A 21,709-nucleotide genomic window follows, 5' to 3' on the forward strand; every position below is an offset into this window, starting at 1 on the left:
CCATTCATATCAGTACTGCTTCTCTGAGTATGTCCTATTCCTCACCTACTGCCCTTGCTTTATTTACTCTTACTTTTTGCCATTCTACACCCAAACTCTCTCGGTATTTCTTCACAGTCATCTCTTCCACCCCCTTCTTCTCACTCATCTCGTTTCGTATTTTCTGAAAACCCCTGCCTCCAGTGGGTAATGAGCTGACATCCTAGCAGCTGCCCCTCTCAACACATTCACATCTAAGTCTCTCTTTTGCACACCTATCAGTAAGTTTGTAATCCAGTAATGCCTTCTTTCCAACACACCCTTGTATGCTAATGTACATCCCTCTTTTTAAACCATATGCTCCCAATCACCATTCCTTTTTCAGTACACAACTCCACAGACTGTTCACCATTCCTCTTCACAGCACTGAATACCCTATATTCCCCAATTATATCCAATACTGTGACATTACTCTTTTTCACATTTGAATGTAGCATAGACGTCAGATATTAATGAAATTTTCAGGAGTTCTATGATATAGGTTGATTGACTTGATAGAATCAGACACCTGCATATCCCAATGGAGTAATTATCAGGATTGCAAGAGTCTCTCATCTACATTATTTTTGTCATGAAACTGTAAAGGTAATGCCCCCCCCCCAAATGAATACTAATGTTATATGAAAATTTTTTGCAAAAGCTCTTGGCTAATGCGACCATTGATACACTAAATGCCAAAGGCAAATGCAAGTGGAAAAGTAGGAAGATAGTTATACAACTTCTTAAATAACAGATCACATCATGCTGTTGCAAATCAGAGCCTTTATTGAGGAAAAGTTTCAACTATGTCATGGAGGAAGTGAAAGAGAGCAGTGTAACAGACCTCTGTGTAGTAAAGTCTGACCTTGTCTTCAACAAGCTTAACGGTATGAATTGCCCCAAAAAGAATGATGAACTGGGATTTATGGACCTTCAAGATGAGAGAGCTTATGCTGTTATTGACATTTATAAAATACTAAAACTGTCCAGAATGGAATACTGCTGAGTACTAATATCACCTTTTAGAGCAGGTGAGATAGTAACATTAAAGTCTGCAAGGATCTAACAAAGCCTTCCCTGACACTTTGAAAAATGTAAGCTAGTGGTAACAACTGAAGGCATTGAGACTGTACTCTCTAGGTTATGGATAGGTAAGAATTATTGTGACATACTAGAAAAATTCTGGAGGGTATTGTTCCCAATATGCACTCTGAAATAGTTTCTAACTGTCATGAAAGAATGGAAGACCCTGTAGAATATTATCACAGAAATTGGAAGTTGTAGTAAATAGAGTGAGAGATTTTTTTTTTTTTTTTTTTTTTTTTTGCTTTGTCGCTGTCTCCAAGGTAGCGCAAGGTAGCGCGAGGTAGCGCAAGGAAACAGACGAAAGAAATGGCCCAACCCACCCCCATACACATGTATATACATACGTCCACACACGCAAATATACATACCTACACAGCTTTCCATGGTTTACCCCATTCGCTTCACATGCCTTGATTCACTCCACTGACAGCACGTCAACCCCGGTATACCACATCACTCCAATTCACTCTATTCCTTGCCCTCCTTTCACCCTCCTGCATGTTCAGGCCCCGATCACACAAAATCTTTTTCACTTCATCTTTCCACCTCCAATTTGGTCTCCCTCTTCTCCTCGTTCCCTCCACCTCCGACACATATATTCTCTTGGTCAATCTTTCCTCACTCATTCTCTCCATGTGCCCGAACCATTTCAAAACACCCTCTTCTGCTCTCTGAACCACGCTCTTTTTATTTCCACACATCTCTCTTACCCTTACGTTACTTACTCGATCAAACCACCTCACACCACACATTGTCCTCAAACATCTCATTTCCAGCACGTCCATCCTCCTGCGCACAACTCTATCCGTAGCCCACGCCTCGCAACCATACAACATTGTTGGAGCCACTATTCCTTCAAACATACCCATTTTTGCTTTCCGAGATAATGTTCTTGACTTCCACACATTCTTCAAGGCTCCCAGAATTTTCGCCCCCTCCCCCACCCTATGATCCACTTCCGCTTCCATGGTTCCATCCGCTGCCAGATCCACTCCCAGATATCTAAAACACTTCACTTCCTCCAGTTTTTCTCCATTCAAACTCACCTCCCAATTGACTTGACCCTCAACCCTACTGTACCTAATAACCTTGCTCTTATTCACATTTACTCTTAACTTTCTTCTTTCACACACTTTACCAAACTCAGTCACCAGCTTCTGCAGTTTCTCACATGAATCAGCCACCAGCGCTGTATCATCAGCGAACAACAACTGACTCACTTCCCAAGCTCTCTCATCCCCAACAGACTTAATACTTGCCCCTCTTTCCAAAACTCTTGCATTCACCTCCCTAACAACCCCATCCATAAACAAATTAAACAACCATGGAGACATCACACACCCCTGCCGCAAACCTACATTCACTGAGAACCAATCACTTTCCTCTCTTCCTACACGTACACATGCCTTACATCCTTGATAAAAACTTTTCACTGCTTCTAACAATTTGCCTCCCACACCATATATTCTTAATACCTTCCACAGAGCATCTCTATCAACTCTATCATATGCCTTCTCCAGATCCATAAATGCTACATACAAATCCATTTGCTTTTCTAAGTATTTCTCACATACATTCTTCAAAGCAAACACCTGATCCACACATCCTTTACCACTTCTGAAACCACACTGCTCTTCCCCAATCTGATGCTCTGTACATGCCTTCACCCTCTCAATCAATATCCTCCCATATAATTTACCAGGAATACTCAGCAAACTTATACCTCTGTAATTTGAGCACTCACTCTTATCCCCTTTGCCTTTGTACAATGGCACTATGCACGCATTCTGCCAATCCTCAGGCACCTCATCATGAGTCATACATACATTAAATAACCTTACCAACCAGTCAACAATACAGTCACCCCCTGTGAGAGTGAGAGATAAAAAGACTAAATTTCAGGGGCCATATATTCTTTGATACATTACCCACAACTTTTAGAAAAACTTTGGGACATGAAATGGAGAAATATGAAAAAGGCTTGGACATGTGCATTCAGAGTGCACCAGACCATCCATGGTCTGGTGGTTATACATTCCTGTAGGGTGCAGACTCCAGCTGCCTGACTAAACCGAAGAATATTGTAAAACCATCATTATGGATACATTAGGTAAGTTAAGGAGTATTTATGAAAGTTAAAGCTCCTTCACTCCCTTTGTAGGCAATCCAGCACCTATAATTTTGACAGTGCTTTTCTTTATAGCCTGATAAAATTTTCAATGACTCAAGTGTCACTGGTTCATATATTAGTTATCCTTAGTCCATCTTATGTTTATTTTTATAAGTAGAATTTTTATACTCTTCAGATTGGTATGGTTGCATGGCGTATGACACTGCACACCCCAGAGTACCCTGATGGTCGAGATATTATCATCATCTGTAATGATATTACTTACCAGATTGGTTCCTTTGGTCCACGTGAAGACATACTTTTCCTTAAAGCCTCACAACTTGCAAGACACCTGAAGGTATATAGATAACTTTTATGTCATTTGATTATATTCTAGTATTAATGCCCCCTTCCCATTGTGCTGGCTGGACTGTAGACATTATTATTATTATTATTGTGATGACAAATGAGACTTATGCATTTTGATATTTGTTCCCTCCCCCCTTAGGTTTTCCCATACCTTCATATACCAATCCATTTTTTAGATAGTTTAGAGTAATGCTTACCTGTACAATTTTCAAATTTTGCAAGTGCCTATATTGATTAAGAATTTTGATTACCTATTGTAAAAGTGTTTATGCTTTTTATAGTTTATTTTGATTTTTCCCAAGATTGAACACCAGTAACAGGACAGATTTCAAATGCTTTGCAGGAGTTCAGTTTAAGAAGTAAATGAATGGAATGAAGTTACAACAACTTGAATTATTGTTTTGTTTTCTAGCCTCAGATTTTGTGTAACTTTCCAGACCTAGAAGTATATGCCCTTTTTAGATTTTGAATGTATTGATTTCCTGTGTTACCTACTTGTTGCATCTGCTAAGATGACCCAAGTATATATCTTTTGATTTTGCTGTTTTATTCCTATACATAGATGTACCCTATATATACGTGTGTTTTTTGATAACCCTTTTGTTATACTTCAAACATTTTTAGAATTCAGCTCATGAATTCTCAAGAGAGAAACGGGGTTGCCAATATATGTTTTACAGATGCAGTTATAAAGATATTGCTTTTGTTGTATTTGGCTATATGTCCAGTGAAATATATTATTATCTTTTATTATTATGCATAATCGCTGTTTCCCGTGTCAGCGAGGTAGTGCCAGTAAACAGATGAATAGCCCATACATGCACATATACATACATATACACATCAACATATACACATATACATACATTACATACACATACACAGACATATGTATACACATTTACATATTCTTACTTGCTTGCCTTCATCTATTCCTTGCACCACCCCACCCCACAGGAAACGTTATTGCTACCCCTAATTCAACAAGGTAGTGCCAGAAGAACAGACAAGAAAGGCCACATTTATTCATTCTCAGTCTCTAGCTGTCATGTGTAATGTGATGAAACCACAGCTCCCTATCCACATGCAGGCCCCATAGACCTTTCCATGGTTTACCCCAGACATTTCTCATTGCCTGGTTCAGTTCATTGACAGCATGTCATCCCTGGTATTGAGTGTTTGTGTTTACAAGGCACCTAGTAATTGTTCTGAATGCATTAATTTGTGGTGTTTGCAATTTTGTTTTATTTGCTTTTGAAAGAGTGGAATGCCAGGCATGTGAGACATAGTTTGGGGCATTTAGTTTTTGTGTTGATGTTATTGATGTGGGGAGTGAATGTCATGTGTATGTCATATGTGATGCCTAGAGTGATTGGAGTTTTGTTCAGTAGGAGTGATTGTCCATTCAGAGTGACTGGAGGGTGTAAACTAGATTCATGTGTTCTGGTGTAAAAAGAGCAATTGAAAACTTCTTTGGGGATGTGGACATTCTCTTCTAGGTGAGCTAATGTTCCAATTTTGTTATGGAGTGCTGCACCTTTGTTTCTGCTTCTATGGTGTCATAGTTTTATGATGTGGTTTTAAAGTTGTTTATATGAAAGGATCTTCAGATTTTGGTTTCCTAGAGGTAATGGGACGTTTGCATAGGAAGGGATTGAAGAGGAATAAAGAAATGCTTCTTGAGGAACTAATAGTGAAGTCATTGTGAGTGACTCTGCCATGGCATCTGGGCATAATGTTGCTGCCATTTTTATCATTGTTATGGAAGATGGCATCAAGCATCTTTTGGGTAAGGATGTGTCAAGGGACAGAATCAAATGGTTTGTTAATGTCTGTTACCATAAGTATTATTCAGGAAGGGGGCTCTAGTTGGTTGAATCCAAGATATGTTGAATGAGGTCATTGTGTAGTGTGATGGTGGCATGGTTGGGTCTGAAGCCAAATTTTGTTCGTTAGAGTGGAATGTTTTGTTTAATTCTGTTGTGGATCAGTTTTCCGCAGAGTTTGGACACTGAGGATGGAGGTGATGTTGGGCAGTAGAGAAGGGTGAGGAAGGTAGTTTGGAGAATTTTAGGATTGGTATTATTCTAGGAATTTTAAAAATATTGAGAATTTTGTTGTTAAGCCAGGAGTGATTGAAGATATATGAAAGCGCTTGGATTGAAATGGACTAAAGTGTTTTATGTGAGTTTGAAATGTTAGCTCATATAACAGGAAAGAACTTTAAAGTTTGATTATAATGCTTATATCAGTAGGAGTGAAGGACATATGAGCAGTTTTTTCTGGATGGATTTTAGGAGGATAATTCAAGACTTTTCTGTTTATGGATGAGGTAGGTTTGTGGCTGATTTTTAAATGGTGTTGCATAAGTATATTTGTGTTCTACTTGGGACAAGGGATTTCATTGGAATGAGTCGCAGGAATGCTTTATGAGTTGGGGCTGGATTAGTGCGATAAGTGTGGATTTCTATTAATGTGCGCCAGCTTGTAGTGAAAAATGTTTCTGAGAGGTCAGGTCCTGAATATGTGGGAGGGTGTGAGGCATGCATAGGATAGGTGAATTGGGGTAATATGATGTTCAAGGGGCAACAAGTTGTCAGTGTGACCTAACCTGGGCATATGAAGCAATCAGGAGAAACCATAGAAAGGTTATGTAGGGCTTAGCTGTTGTTAGGGGTTCTACATTGTAAATGATAGGTAGCGAGTGGAGTTAAGCAAAGTTGGGCATTCTTTTTCTGTTCTTGGTGCTACCTTGCAACTAGGAAAATGAACAAATAAGAAAAAAGAATTAATTTTCAGAAATTTTCCACACAGGTAATAAGTGTGCCTCATGGAAGGATTAACACTTTTGATTTTTATTTTCAGTTTTCACTACTGTTGTATTAATCCTGGAATATTTGCAGATCCCAAAAATCTACATTGCAGCCAACTCAGGTGCTCGTATTGGTCTTGCAGAAGAGATAAAGCACTTGTTCAAGGTTGCATGGGAGGATCCTTCTGAACCAGATAAAGTATGGAATTAGTTGTAAGAAAATCAAATGTTTAGATAGATCATATGTTAGCATTCTATGATTCACTAAAGGTAAAGACACGTATTCCCTGTGTGTCGTAGAAGGTAACTAAAAGGGAAGGGAGCGGGGGGGCTGGAAATCCTCCCCTCTCATTTTTTTTTTTTTTTTTTAATTTTCCAAAAGAAGGAACAGAGAAGGGGGCCAGGTTAGGATATTCCCTCAAAGGCCCAGTCCTCTGTTCTTAACGCTACCTCGCTAATGCGGGAAATGGTGACTGGTATGAAAGAAGAAGATATAGATATATATATATATTTTTTTTAATACTTTGTCGCTGTCTCCTGCATTAGCAAGTCAGTGCAAGGAAACAGACGAAAGAATGGCCCAACCCACCCACATACACATGTATATACATACATGTCCACACACGCACATATACATACCTATACATCTCAACGTATACATATATATATACACACACAGACATATATATATATATATATATATATATATATATATATATATATATATATATATATACACACGTACTGTCTGCCCTTATTCATCCCCATCGTCACCCCGCCACACATGAAGTAACAACCCCCTCCCCCCACATGTGCGCAAGGTAACGCTAGGAAAGGACAACAAAGGCCACATTCGTTCACACTCAGTTTCTAGCTGTCATGTATAATGCGCTGAAACCACAGCTCCCTTTCCACATCCAGGCCCCACAGAACTCTCCATGGTTTACCCCACACGCTTCACATGCCCTGGTTCAATCCATTGACAGCACGTTGACCCTGGCATACCATATCGTTCCAATTCACTCAATTCCTTGCACGCCTTTCACCCTCCTGCATGTTCAGGCCCCGATCACTCAAAATCTTTTTCACTCCATCTTTCCACCTCCAGTTTGGTCTCCCACTTCTCGTTCCCTCCACTTCTGATACATATATCCTCTTTGTCAATCTTTCCTCACTCATTCTTTCCATGTGACCAAATCATTTCAAAACTCCCTCTTCTGCTCTCTCAACCGTACTCTTTTTATTACCACACATTTCTCTTACCCTTTCATTTCTTACTTGATCAAACCACCTCACACCACATATTGTCCTCAAACATCTCATTTCCAACACATCCACCCTCCTCTGCACAACTCTATCTATAGCCCACACCTCACAACCATATATCATTGTTGGAACCACTATTCCTTCAAACATACCCATTTTTGCTTTCCAAGATAACGTTCTCGACTTCCACACATTCTTCAATGCTCCCAGAACTTTCGCCCCGTCCCCCACCCTATGATTCACTTCCGCTTCCATGGTTCCATCTGCTGCCAAATCCACTCCCAGATATCTAAAACACTTCACTTCCAGTTTTTCTCCATTCAAACTTACCTCCCAATTAACTTGTCCCTCAACCCTACTGAACCTAATAACCTTGCTCTTATTCACATTTACTCTCAGCTTTCTTTTTTCACACACTTTACCAAACTCAGTCACCAACTTCTGCAGTTTCTCACCCAAATCAGCCACCAATGCTGTATCATCACCGAACAACAACTGACTGACTTCCCAAGCCCTCTCATCCACAACAGACTGCACACTTGCCCCTTTCTCCAAACTCTTGCATTCACCACCCTAACCACCCCATCCATAGACAAATTGAACAACCATGCAGACATCATGCACCCCTGCTGCAAACCGACATTCACTGGAAATCGGTCACTTTCCTCTCTTTCTAATCGTACACATGGCTTACATCCTTGGTAAAAACTTTTCATTGCTTCGGTAAAAACTTTTCACTGTTTCTAGCAACTTACCTCCCACACCATATGCTCTTAAAACCTTCCACAAAGCATCTCTATCCACCCTATCATATGCCTTCTCCAGATCCATGAATGCTACCTTCAAATCCATGTATTTATACACAGACACATACATATATACACATGTACATATTCATACTTGATTGCCTTCATCTATTCCTGGTGCTACCCTACCCCACAAGAAACAGCATCACTACCCCCTGCTTCAGCAAAGTAGTGCCTGGGAAGACAAAAAAGGCCACATTCATTCTCCCTCAGTCTAGCTGTCATGTGTAATGCACTGAAACTACAGCTCTCTATCCACATCCAGGCCCCACTGACCTTTCCATGGTTTGCCCCAGATGTTTCACATGCTCTGGTTCAGTCCATTGACAGCATGTTGACCCCAGTGTACCACATTTTCCAGTTCACTTTATTATTTGCATGCCTCTCACCCTCCTGTATGATCAGGCCCCGATTGCTAACAATCTTTTCCACTTCATCCTTCCGCTTCCAATGTGGTCTCCCACTTCTTGTTCCCTCAACCTCTGACACATATATATCCTCTATGTCAACCTTTCCTCACTAATTCTCTCCATATATCCAAACCATTTCAACACACCCTCTTCTGCTCTCTCAACCACACTCTTTATATTTCCTCACATCTCTCTTACCCTTTCATTACTTACTTGATCAAACTGCATCACACCACATATTGTCCTCAAACATTTCATTTCCAACACATCCACCCTCCTCTGTACAACCCCATCTATATCCCATGTCTCGCAACCATATAATATTTTTGTAATTGTTTTCCTTCAAAAATACCCATTTTTGCTTTCCGAAATAACATTCTCTCCTTCCATACAATCTTCATAGCTCCCTGAACTTTTGCCCCCTCCCCCAGCATGTGACTTACTTTTACTTCCATGGTTCCATTTGCTGCTAGTTCCACTCCCTCATATCTAAAACGCTTCACTTCCTCCAATTATTCTCCATTCAAATTTGCATCCTAGCTAAATGGTCTGTCTAGTGGTGGGGGCATGCAAGCAGCCAGTCCTCAGGAGAAAAATTCAAAGTAATACCTATACCTATACCTATACCTTTCTTTCGTCTGTTTCCTTGCGCTACCTCGCAAACGCGGGAGACAGCGACAAAAAAAAAAAAAAAAAAAAAAAAAAAACCTATAGAAAAGGGAAAGTGAGCCAGAAATGCAGCATAGGGCAAGAGGGTCAAGTTTCAAAGTTAGTCTGGGAGAGTCTATAAGTTGGACTGCATTTGGCTCAACTCTTTCAAGTTAGGATGGAGAGCTCAAACCTCCCTAGATGTTTGAGCTGTACCCCATACAAGGATGAATTAGTCTTTTGTATAAGTGGAGCAGCTGTTATGAGGAAAAGTTTCTTAAAGACAAACTTAGCCATTCCCATAATGTGAGGTTTCCAAGAAAGAGTGTATGTTACAGTAATTCCAAGTATGTTCATCAAGTCAAGAGATGGAATTACAAAACCATCAAAGAAGAGAGGAGAGTTGTGAGGAGTTTTTGATAGAGAGATGGGTAGAAACTCTGTCTTGGTGGCATTAAACTTCAATAAGTTTCATCCATCCCTCTGAGATATCCTGTCCAAGCCTGAGTTTATTGAGGAAGCTGTGTCAAGACAAGATAAAGGTCAAGTGAGCTAAGGAGCAGAATTGAAGGATGTGGATGAATTTAGTGTTAAGTCTTCAGCATATGCGTGCCTTTGATTGTTATTGGAGGAGAGGAAATCATTGAGAAAAGGAGAAAAAGTGTTGGGTAGAGGACAGAACCTTGAAGGACTATGCTATTGATGGAGAAAGGAGGGAGGCTGATCCATTAACAACCACATAGGTAGTCTGGCCTAAGAGGAAGCAAGATACGAGGGAGCAAAGTGGGGAAGGGAAGCCAAAAGAGGGGAGCTTAGAGATGAGACACTGATGCTCCACCCTGTCAAAAGCTTTGGATATGTGAAGGGCAACTACACATAGCTTCTCAAAATCTTTCAGAGATGATGACCAGACATTAGTAAGATTGGAAAGAATATGACCAGTGGGTCTTGCCATACAGAAGCCATACTGGTGATCAAAGAGAAGACTGAGATTCAAAGGTGTCTAAAGATATGGGAGTTGAGGAGAGATTCAAAGACTTCGGAAATGGTATATGTTAAAGCAATAGGAGGATAACTAGAGGGGTCAGAATGATCACCTTTCTTAGGGGTGGGATGTATCAAGGAAAAGTTTTGGTTTTTAAACAGAAATGGAACAGACGAGCAGGTGCAGGTGCTTGTGTCCAGAGAGAGAAGCGCTTTTCTGACGGTTCGAAAAGTGATTACAGGGAGAGGCATAGGATTAGTTAAAGGAGTATTAGGTGGTGAAGGAAAGTTAGTCTTCCAAGGTGAGTTAGAGGAGATTTGGGAACCAAAGAGAGTTGCTTTGTCTATGGGAGAAACAGAAATTGTTATAGATGCCTTTAACTGAAGACCAAAAACACTTATCATTGGATGACGAGGAGATTTTATTGCACTTCTTTTGAATAAAGGAATGCTTTGCTTTACAGATACCTTGTATGCAGTGATTATGGGCAGTGAAGAAAAATTGAATGGGAGTCAGAGGAATGCGAGATTTTTCAAGCCCAACATGTCTGAATGGCCTCAGAACAGGAATGGTTGAACCATTGATTGGAAGAAGAGGGGATAAATGCTTCCAGCCCCACAATAATGACCTCTGCTATGCATTTGACAGAGACAGAAGCATCACCACATAAGAGACAATGATTTACCCAAGGACAGTCAGAAGAGAAGTCACATAAGTTATTCCAGTGTGCTTTATTGAGGTGCCAGCATTAACACTTAGAAGGGACTGCTAAACTTTTCATGATTCTACTGGGACAAAGCATAGACCACCTAACATAGTAGATATGCACATAATGGCAGACATAGCACCAGAGGGGAACCAGATTGTTGCCAAAACAATTTAGACCAGTCAGCCAAACATTATACATAACTGAAATATTTTAGAAGTAATTAAGGTGTATTGGAGCTTTATCAAAATAGGAAATTCATAAATGAAGGTCAGCATGAGTTTGTGCCTGGTAAAAGCACATGAACACACCTGTTAACACACTATAATGACATGAAATTCTAATGAAAAGGAAAGAATGGCTTTCGCCTTTTCAGGGTTTGCAAAAGCATTTGAAAAAGTAAATTATGAGTACTACTGAGGAAGTAATGAGACAAAATATTTTTTATAAAGGAAAAATAGGAATATGGACCAAGAAAATATAAACCAATAGAAAGTTCAAGGTAGATGCAAGTGGGAACATGTTTGAGGAATAAGAAGTGTTTTCAGTTGTCTCGCAAGGAACAGTATTAGCTTCATTTTGGATACCATGTACAAATGGGCAGAATTTGTTGAAGAAAAATTTGACTACTTAAAGCATAGAAAAAATAACCTGAATGCTAAGGCCCTACATGAAAGGAAAAGGAAAATATGATAACATCAAAGATTTGGTAATAAGTACAAATGAATCTCTTGACTTTAAGGAACATATTGATAAGATAAAGCTGTTGAGCTGAATAATGAGTGGTATGATATTAAAACATGAGACTAATAATGGAAAGGGTTGATGCATTTATATAAGTCGAATACTGCTGTGTTGTATGGTTGCCATTTATGTAGAGTGGAACAAATAGATTGAAGAAAATTCAAAATCAGTTTACAAGTGAAATGAATGGACTTAAGGTTTTGAATACTATGAAAGATTGAAAATAGTTAATCTCTGTAGTTTAGAGTAGTAGTTGAGATATATATGGTAGTATAGGCATAACAACAAATAGAAGGTATAAAGAATACCATCCTAAACCTGGAAGCTAATCAACAAGGTAGATACAGAATCATCAACATAAAGGTAATAACGGAAACATACAGGCACCAAAGGAAAGTATATTAATTCCCATTGAGGAAGTTACAATGCTTCTTTGATATAGTACCAGGAGAACTAAGAAATCTACATAGAGTGACTGGCCTTGGTATCATGGCAAAATTTCATCATAGGTATTCATAAGTATAAGCACATTCCCATTTCTTCATTATAAATTTCACAGAACCTCTCATCACAATGCTCTGGTTCCTGGTTGTTCTCATGCTCACGGGGCAGACTGCATTGGACAAAAAAAATAAGGTTTTGAAAATTTAAAAAATCTCTCAAGGCAGTGTCCTCTAAACAGTTGTTCCTATTACTTTTTTGTGTGCACTCCCTCCCTCCCTTTTTTTTTTACTACCCTGGGTTGGCACCCACAATTTGCAAATTCAGGGTGCTAAACAGTTGATAGGACATCAGTCCTGTAGTTGAGGGCAAATTTGAGTAATAAGTGAGTGGCTATATTCATAAGGGGTGATTGAAGGCACCGGTGGTTCCTCTTCACCATAATCATAAGGTTTGGAAGGGTCTTGGTCTGTATATAACTAGGTAACTTACCTCATGCTTGCTGGATGCCACCTCAGAGAGTGAAGGTTTTTCAATTCTCGTAACCTACACATTGAAACATTAGGGTCATGAGACATGCCACATTTCTTTATAAGTGCCCCATTTTGTACAAACAACTTCTGTTTAACCTTGTGTCTCATCTTTATGATGATATTAGAATGATTGTAAGAAGAATCATGAAAGAAATGTATGTAGATATTGTTGGATTTTGTATAGCAGAGAGACCTCAGGCACAAAGAGATGTATAAGAGGAGAGTGTGAGTGGATTAATATGAATATAGGTTTAACTGAGATATTTAGAGGAGATTCTGCTGAAGCTTCCTTGATGGGAAATCAGGGGATGGCATGAATTGATATGCTGTGTGCAGATAGAAAGGAAAATATGTTTAACGGGAAAATGAAGTAAAATATTTAAGACACCAAAGGACTATATTAATTCAAGTGAGGTTTAAAACTGGTTTGCTAGAATGGAAGTATACAGAATGATGATCAAGAAAGTATATAAAGATTTCAGTGGATCATGCACTTCAGTGTAGGAAGCAGTAATCATTGTTATTGATTAAGCTCATTTTTAATGTAATTGACAGACATATGTACTTACATATTCAGATGTTTGCTTAGCTTCAGATTGCTATATGTATGTTGCATTTTTTTTGTGTTACAGGGCTTCAAATACCTCTACCTAACACCAGAAGACTTCAAAAAGGTGTCTACCTTAGACTCCATCCATTGTGAGTTGATCGATGACAATGGTGAAGCACATTATAAGATCAACCACATTATTGGTATGTAATTGTTTTCACTTGTATGTCATTTGTCAAATAGCTATATTTGGTAGAAATATTATACTAGAATTTCTTATTGATAATTTTATGTTTGACATGAAACTGTAGAGGCATATGATTTTATCTGAGATTCTTATAATAGAGTATCAAATAAATTCAAATGAGAAGTCAGTTTATCTGACAGAGTAGTGCCCAGGTACCTGCTTTGGTTGTAGGTTAGCTTACCCTTTAAACTGGTTCCACCCTCCACCCTCTGGCAGCAACTTTCTTTTTTGTAGATAGCAGAGCTGCTGGATACTTATTTTGTCTTGTTTATTTCCAATGTGTGCTTTAGCTATAGAGAAAAATTAAGTAGCTTTTATAAAGCATGGGACTTTCAGGTTATGCTTAATGAAATAGATTTTCCTTCTTGATTTGCCTAGATCATAGACTGATTCTTCTTGCTTTCCAAAGTTCATAGCTTGTGAAAGGAAAATTTATTGGAACTTTTTTATCTCTGGCGAACTCCAGGGTAACCTGAATGTTTTGTGTTTCTCAGATCTCATTCTGATTGCAAGCCTCAGATTCTGTCTTTGTCCTTCAGGCACTGCAAGCTTCACAAGTTATACATATTTCAGGTACAGCTGTAGCAGTTCAGATGCTGTCTTTGTCCTTCAGGCACTGCAAGCTTCACAAGTTATACATATTTCAGGTACAGCTGTAGCAGTTCAAACCCAAACTCTCTATAAAGGTTTAAATGCTTTGCATTATATGTATGTTAAACCATGCCTATATAGTATTTGTTTCTCTAGTATTGACAAAGAGTTACATTTAGTAGTCAGTGATTGTAGTAACTCCCAATCCTTGGCAAAAAGTTTTTTGGGGTAAGAAATACCCTGAACAATTATTACCTGCAATGTTTGGCATTTTTCTCAGGAAAATAGATTTGTCTGAAAACTTCAGTGTATGGAATATTTTTCATGCTAAATACGAATATGGGATTGAAATTTTGTTTTTCCTCATTTATTCTATTTATTTATTTTTCATTATACCCTGTCGCGGTTTCCCGCGTCTGCGGGGTAGCGCAAGGAAACAGATGGCCCAACCCACCCACATACACATGTATATACATACACGCGCACACACGCAACATATACATACATCTACATACACAGACATGTACATATATACACATGTATATATTCATTTTTCCTGCCTTTATTCATTCCCATCGCCACCCTGCCACACGTGAAATAGCACCCCCCCCCTCCTGTGAGGTAGTGCTAGGAAAAGACAACAAAGGCCACATTCATTCACACTCAGTCTATATCTGTCATGTGTAATGCACCAAAACCATAGCTCCCTTTCCACATCCAGGCCCCACAAAACCTTCCATGGTTTACCCCAGATGCTTCACATACCCTGGTTCAATCCATTGACAGCACATCTACCCTGGTATACCACATCATTCCAATTCACTCTATTCCTTGCATGCCTTTCACTCTCCTGCATGTTCAGGCCTTGATCGCTCAAGATATTTTTCACTCCATCCTTCCACCTCCAATTTGGTCTCCCACTTCTCGTTCCCTCGACCTCTGACACATATATCCTCTTTGTCTATTTGTCCTCACACATTCTCTCCCTGTGACCAGACCACTTCAATAACCCTCTTCTGCTCTCTCAATCACACTCTTTTTATTACCACACGTCTCTTACCCTTTCATTACTTACTTGATCAAACCACCTCACACCACATATTGTCCTCAATTTACCAGACTCAGTCACCAGCTTCTGCAGTTTCTCACCCGAATCAGCCACCAGCACTGTATCATCAGTGAACAAGAACTGACTTACTTCCCAAGCCCTCTCATCCACAACAGACTGTATACTTGCCCCTCTCTCCAAAACTTTTGCATTCACCTCCCTAACAACCCCATCCATAAACAAATCAAACAACCATGGGGACATCTCGCACCCCTGCCGCAAACTGACATTCACTGGGAACCAATCACTTTCCTCTCTTCCTACTCGCACACATGCCTTACATCCTCGATAAAACTTTTCACTGCTTCTGGCAACTTGTCTCCCACACCACATTTTTGCAGTGCAAATGACTGGGAGGTGTATAAAAGAAAGAGGCAGAAGGTCAAGAGAAAGATGGAAGAGGTGAGAGGGTTAGGGAGAATGATTTGGTAAACAGAGAAGAGGTAGTGAAAGCTTTGCAGAAGGCTTTGGATGGTATTGCAGTGGAATTTATTAAAAAAGGGGATGACTGTGTTGATGACTGGTTGGTAAGGATATTCAATATATATATATGGCTCATGGTGAAGTGCCTAAGGATTGGTGAAATGCATGCATAGGGCCATTTTACAAAGGCAAATGGGATAAAGGTGAGTGTTCAAATTACAGAGGTATAAGTTTGTTGAGTATTCCTGGGAAATTATATGGGAGGGTATTGATTGAGAGGGTGAAGGCATGTACAGAGCATCAGATTGGGGAAGAGCAGTGTGGTTTCAGAAGTGGTAGAGGATGTGTGGATCAGGTGTTTGCTTTGAATAATGTATGTGAGAAATTAGAAAATGCAAATGGATTTGTATGTAGCATTTATGGATCTTTAGAAGGCATATGATAGAGTTGATATAGATGCTCTGTTGAAGGAATTCAGAATATATGGTGTGGGAGGCAAGTTGCTAGAAGCAGTGAAAAGTTTTTATCGAGGATGTAAGGCATGCATACGAGTGGGAAGAGAGGAAAGTGATTGGTTCTCAGTGAATGTCGGTTTGCGGCAGGGATGCTTGATGTCACCATGGCTGTTTAATTTGTTTATGGGTGGGCTGTTAGGGAGGTGAATGCAAGACTTTTGGAGAGAGGTGCAAGTATGCAGTCTGTTGTGGATGAGAGGGCTTGGGAAGTGAGTCAGTTGTTGTTTGCTGATGATACAGCACTGGTGGCTGATTCATGTGAGAAACTGCAGAAGCTGGTGACCAAGTTTGGTAAAGTGTGTGAAAGAAGAATGTTGAGAGTAAATGTGAATAAAAGCAAGGTTATTAGGTACAGTAGGGCTGAGGGACAAGTCAATTGGGAGGTAAGTATGAATGGAGAAAAACTGGAGGAAGTGAAATGTTTTAGATATCTGGGAGTGGATATGGCAGCGGATGGAACCATGGAAGCGGAAGTGTGTCACAGGGTGGGGGAGGGGGTGAAAGTTCTAGGAGTGTTGAAAAATGTGTGGAAGTTGAGGACATTATCTCAGAAAGCAAAAATGGGTATGTTTGAAGAAATAGTAGTTCCAACAATGTCATATGGTTGCGAGGCTTAGGCTATAGATAGTGTTGTGCGGAGGAGGGTGGATGTGTTGTAAATGAGATGTTTGAGGACAATATGTGGTGTGAGTTGGTTTGATCGAGCAAGTAATGAAACTGTGAGAGAGATTTGGGGTAATAAAAAGAGTTTGGTTAAGAAAGCAGAAGAGGGTGTTTTGAAATGGCTTGTTCATATGGAGAGAATGAGTGAGGAAAGATTGACAAAGAGGATATATGTGTCAGAGGTGGAGGGAATGAGGAGAAGTGGGAGACCAAATTGGAGGTGGAAAGATGGAGTGTATATATATATATATATATATATATATATATATATATATATATATATATATATAGTGGTTCCAACAATGTTGTATGGTTGCGAGGCGTGGGCTATGGATAGAGTTGTGCGCAGGAGGATGGATGTGCTGGAAATGAGATGTTTGAGGACAATGTGTGGTGTGAGGTGGTTTGATCGAGTGAGTAACGTAAGGGTAAGAGAGATGTGTGGAAATAAAAAGAGCGTGGTTGAGAGAGCAGAGGAGGGTGTTTTGAAGTGGTTTGGGCACATGGAGAGGATGAGTGAGGAAAGATTGACTGAGAGGATATATGTGTCGGAGGTGGAGGGAACAAGGAGAAGAGGGAGACCAAATTGGAGGTGGAAAGATGGAGTGAAAAGGATTTTGTGTGATCGGGGCCTGAGCATGCAGGAGGGTGAAAGGAGGGCAAGGAATAGAGTAAATTGGATCGATGTGGTATACCGGGGTTGACGTGCTGTCAGTGGATTGAATCAGGGCATGTGAAGCGTCTGGGGTAAACCATGGAAAGCTGTGTAGGTATGTATATTTGCGTGTGTGGACGTATGTATATACATGTGTATGGGGGGGGGGGTGGGCCCATTTCTTTCGTCTGTTTCCTTGCACTACCTCGCAAACGCGGGAGACAGCGACAAAGTATAATAAAAAAAAATAAAAATATATATATATATATATGTATATATATATATATATATATATATATATATATATATATATATATATATATATATATATATATATATATATATATTTTTTTTTTTTTATACTTTGTCGCTGTCTCCCGCGTTTGCGAGGTAGCGCAAGGAAACAGACGAAAGAAATGGCCCAACCCCCCCCATACACATGTATATACATACGTCCACACACGCAAATATACATACCTACACAGCCTGATTCATGTGATTCATATATATATATATATATATATATATATATATATATATATATATATATATATATATATATATATATATATATATATATATATATATATATATATATATATTGGTTCTCAGTGAATGTAGGTTTGCGGCAGGGGTGTGTGATGTCTCCATGGTTGTTTAATTTGTTTATGGATGGGGTTGTTAGGGAGGTGAATGCAAGAGTTTTGGAAAGAGGGGCAAGTATGAAGTCTGTTGGGGATGAGAGAGCTTGGGAAGTGAGTCAGTTGTTGTTCGCTGATGATACAGCGCTGGTGGCTGATTCATGTGAGAAACTGCAGAAGCTGGTGACTGAGTTTGGTAAAGTGTGTGAAAGAAGAAAGTTAAGAGTAAATGTGAATAAGAGCAAGGTAATTAGGTACAGTAGGGTTGAGGGTCAAGTCAATTGGGAGGTGAGTTTGAGTGGAGAAAAACTGGAGGAAGTGAAGTGTTTTAGATATCTGGGAGTGGATCTGGCAGCGGGTGGAACCATGGAAGCGGAAGTGGATCATAGGGTGGGGGAGGGGGCGAAAATTCTGGGAGCCTTGAAGAATGTGTGGAAGTCGAGAACATTATCTCGGAAAGCAAAAATGGGTATGTTTGAAGGAATAGTGGTTCCAACAATGTTGTATGGTTGCGAGGCGTGGGCTATGGATAGAGTTGTGCGCAGGAGGATGGATGTGCTGGAAATGAGATGTTTGAGGACAATGTGTGGTGTGAGGTGGTTTGATCGAGTAAGTAACGTAAGGGTAAGAGAGATGTGTGGAAATAAAAAGAGCGTGGTTGAGAGAGCAGAAGAGGGTGTTTTGAAATGGTTCGGGCACATGGAGAGAATGAGTGAGGAAAGATTGACCAAGAGAATATATGTGTCGGAGGTGGAGGGAACGAGGAGAAGAGGGAGACCAAATTGGAGGTGGAAAGATGGAGTGAAAAAGATTTTATGTGATCAGGGCCTGAACATGCAGGAGGGTGAAAGGAGGGCAAGGAATAGAGTGAATTGGATTGATGTGGTATACCGGGGTTGACGTGCTGTCAGTGGATTGAATCAGGGCATGTTAAGTGTCTGGGGTAAACCATGGAAAGCTGTGTAGGTATGTATATTTGCGTGTGTGGACGTATGTATATACATGTGTATGGGGGTGGGTTGGGCCATTTCTTTCGTCTGTTTCCTTGCGCTACCTTGCAAACGCGGGAGACAGCGGCAAAAAAAAAAAAAAAAATATATATGTATATATATATATATATATATATATATATATATTATCCCTGGGGATAGGGGAGAAAGAATACTTCCCACGTATTCCCTGCGTGTCGTAGAAGGCGACTAAAAGGGGAGGGAGCGGGTGGCTGGAAATCCTCCCCTCTCGTTTTTCTTTTTATTTTCCAAAAGAAGGAACAGAGAAGGGGGCCAGGTGAGGATTTTCCCTCTAAGGCCCAGTCCTCTGTTCTTAACGCTACCTCGCAAACGCGGGAAATGGCGAATAGTATGAAAAAAAAAAAAAAAAAATATATATATATATATATATATATATATATATATATATATATATATATATATATATCATAGGGTAGGGGAGGAGGCGAAAATCCTGGGAGCCTTGAAGAATGTGTGGAAGTTGAAAACATTATCTCGGAAAGCAAAAATGGGTATGTTTGAAGGAATAGTGGTTCCAACAATGTTGTATGGTTGCGAGGCGTGGGCTATGGATAGAGTTGTGCGCAGGAGGATGGATGTGCTGGAAATGAGATGTTTGAGGACAATGTGTGATGTGAAGTGGTTTGATCGAGTAAGTAACTTAAGGGTAAGAGAGATGTGTGGAAATAAAAAGAGCGTGGTTGAGAGAGCAGAAGAGGGTGTTTTGAAATGGTTTGGGCACATGGAGAGAATGAGTGAGGAAAGATTGACTGAGAGGATATATGTGTCGGAGGTGGAGGGAACGAGGAGAAGTGGGAGAGCAAATTGGAGGTGGAAAGATGGAGTGAAAAAGATTTTGTGTGATTGGGGCCTGAACATGCAGGAGGGTGAACGGAGGGCAAGGAATAGAGTGAATTGGATTGATGTGGTATACCGGGGTTGACGTGCTGTCAGTGGATTGAATCAGGGCATGTTAAGTGTCTGGGGTAAACCATGGAAAGTTGTGTGGGTCTGGATGTGGAAAGGGAGCTGTGGTTTCGGGCATTATTGCGTGGCAGCTAGAGAATGAGTGTGAATGAATGGGGTCTTTGTTGTCTTTTCCTAGTGCTACCTTGCACACATGAGGGGGGAGGGGGAAGGTATTCCATGTGTGGTGAGGTGGCGATGGGAGTGAATGGGGGCAGACAGTGTTACTTGTGTGCATGGGTATATATGTATGTGTCTGTATATGTATATATATATATGTGTACATTGACATGTATAGGTATGTATATTTGCGTGTGTGGACGTGTGTGTGTATACATTGTGTATGGGGGTGGGTTGGGCCATTTCTTTCGTCTGTTTCCTTGCGCTACCTCGCAAATGCGGGAGACAGCGACAAAGCAAAATAATAAAAATAAAATGTATATATATATATGTATATTTATTTATTTATTTTGCTGTGTCGCTGTCTCCTGCGTTAGCGAGGTAGCACGAGGAAACAGACGCAAGAATAGCCCAACCCACCCACATACACATGTATACACATACACGTCCACACATGCAAATATACATACCTCTACATCTCAGCGTATACATATATATACACACACACAGACCTATACATATATACAGATGTACATAATTCATACTGTCTGCCTTTATTCATTCCCATCGCCACCTCACCACACATGTAATAACAACCCCCTCCCCCCTTCATGTGTGCGAGGTATTGCTAGGAAAAGACAACAAAGCCCCATTCGTTCACACTCATATGTATACGTTGAGGTGTATAGGTATGTATATGTGCATGTGTGGACTTATATGTATATACATGTATATATGGGTGGGTTGGGCCATTCTTTCGTCTGTTTCCTTGCATTACCTTGCTAACGCAGGAGACAGCGACAGAGTATAATAAATTATATGGGAGGGTATTGATTGAGAGGGTGAAGGCATGTACAGAGCATCAGATTGGGGAAGAGCAGTGTGGTTTCAGAGGTGGTAGAGGATGTGTGGATCAGGTGTTTGCTTTGAAGAATGTATGTGAGAAATACTTAGAAAAGCAAATGGATTTGTATGTAGCATTTATGGATCTGGAGAAGGCATATGATAGAGTTGATAGAGATGCTCTGTGGAAGGTATTAAGAATATATGGTGTGGGAGGAAAGTTGTTAGAAGCAGTGAAAAGTTTTTATCGAGGATGTAAGGCATGTGTACGTGTAGGAAGAGAGGAAAGTGATTGGTTCTCAGTGAATGTAGGTTTGTGGCAGGGGTGTGTGATGTCTCCATGGTTGTTTAATTTGTTTATGGATGGGGTTGTTAGGGAGGTAAATGCAGGAGTTTTGGAGAGAGGGGCAAGTATGAAGTCTGTTGGGATGAGAGAGCTTGGG

The 21,709-nt window shown here is 40.0% G+C and overlaps 1 protein-coding gene across 7 annotated transcripts in view; it reads left to right on the forward strand.

Annotated features, from left to right (window-relative positions):
• The window catches only part of ACC (acetyl-CoA carboxylase), a 333,790-nt gene that overhangs the window by 252,349 nt on the left and 59,732 nt on the right, over nucleotides 1-21,709 (forward strand). For all 7 annotated transcript variants that reach the window (XM_071665546.1, XM_071665545.1, XM_071665542.1 and 4 more), the window contains 3 exons: nucleotides 3,411-3,572; nucleotides 6,487-6,594; nucleotides 13,567-13,687. In XM_071665546.1, coding sequence (XP_071521647.1) covers nucleotides 3,411-3,572; nucleotides 6,487-6,594; nucleotides 13,567-13,687 — 391 coding nt within the window. The remainder of the gene's footprint in view (nucleotides 1-3,410; nucleotides 3,573-6,486; nucleotides 6,595-13,566; nucleotides 13,688-21,709) is intronic.

The sequence above is a fragment of the Panulirus ornatus genome, chromosome 10 (assembly GCF_036320965.1).
Source record: "Panulirus ornatus isolate Po-2019 chromosome 10, ASM3632096v1, whole genome shotgun sequence".
Lineage (NCBI taxonomy): Eukaryota > Metazoa > Arthropoda > Malacostraca > Decapoda > Palinuridae > Panulirus > Panulirus ornatus.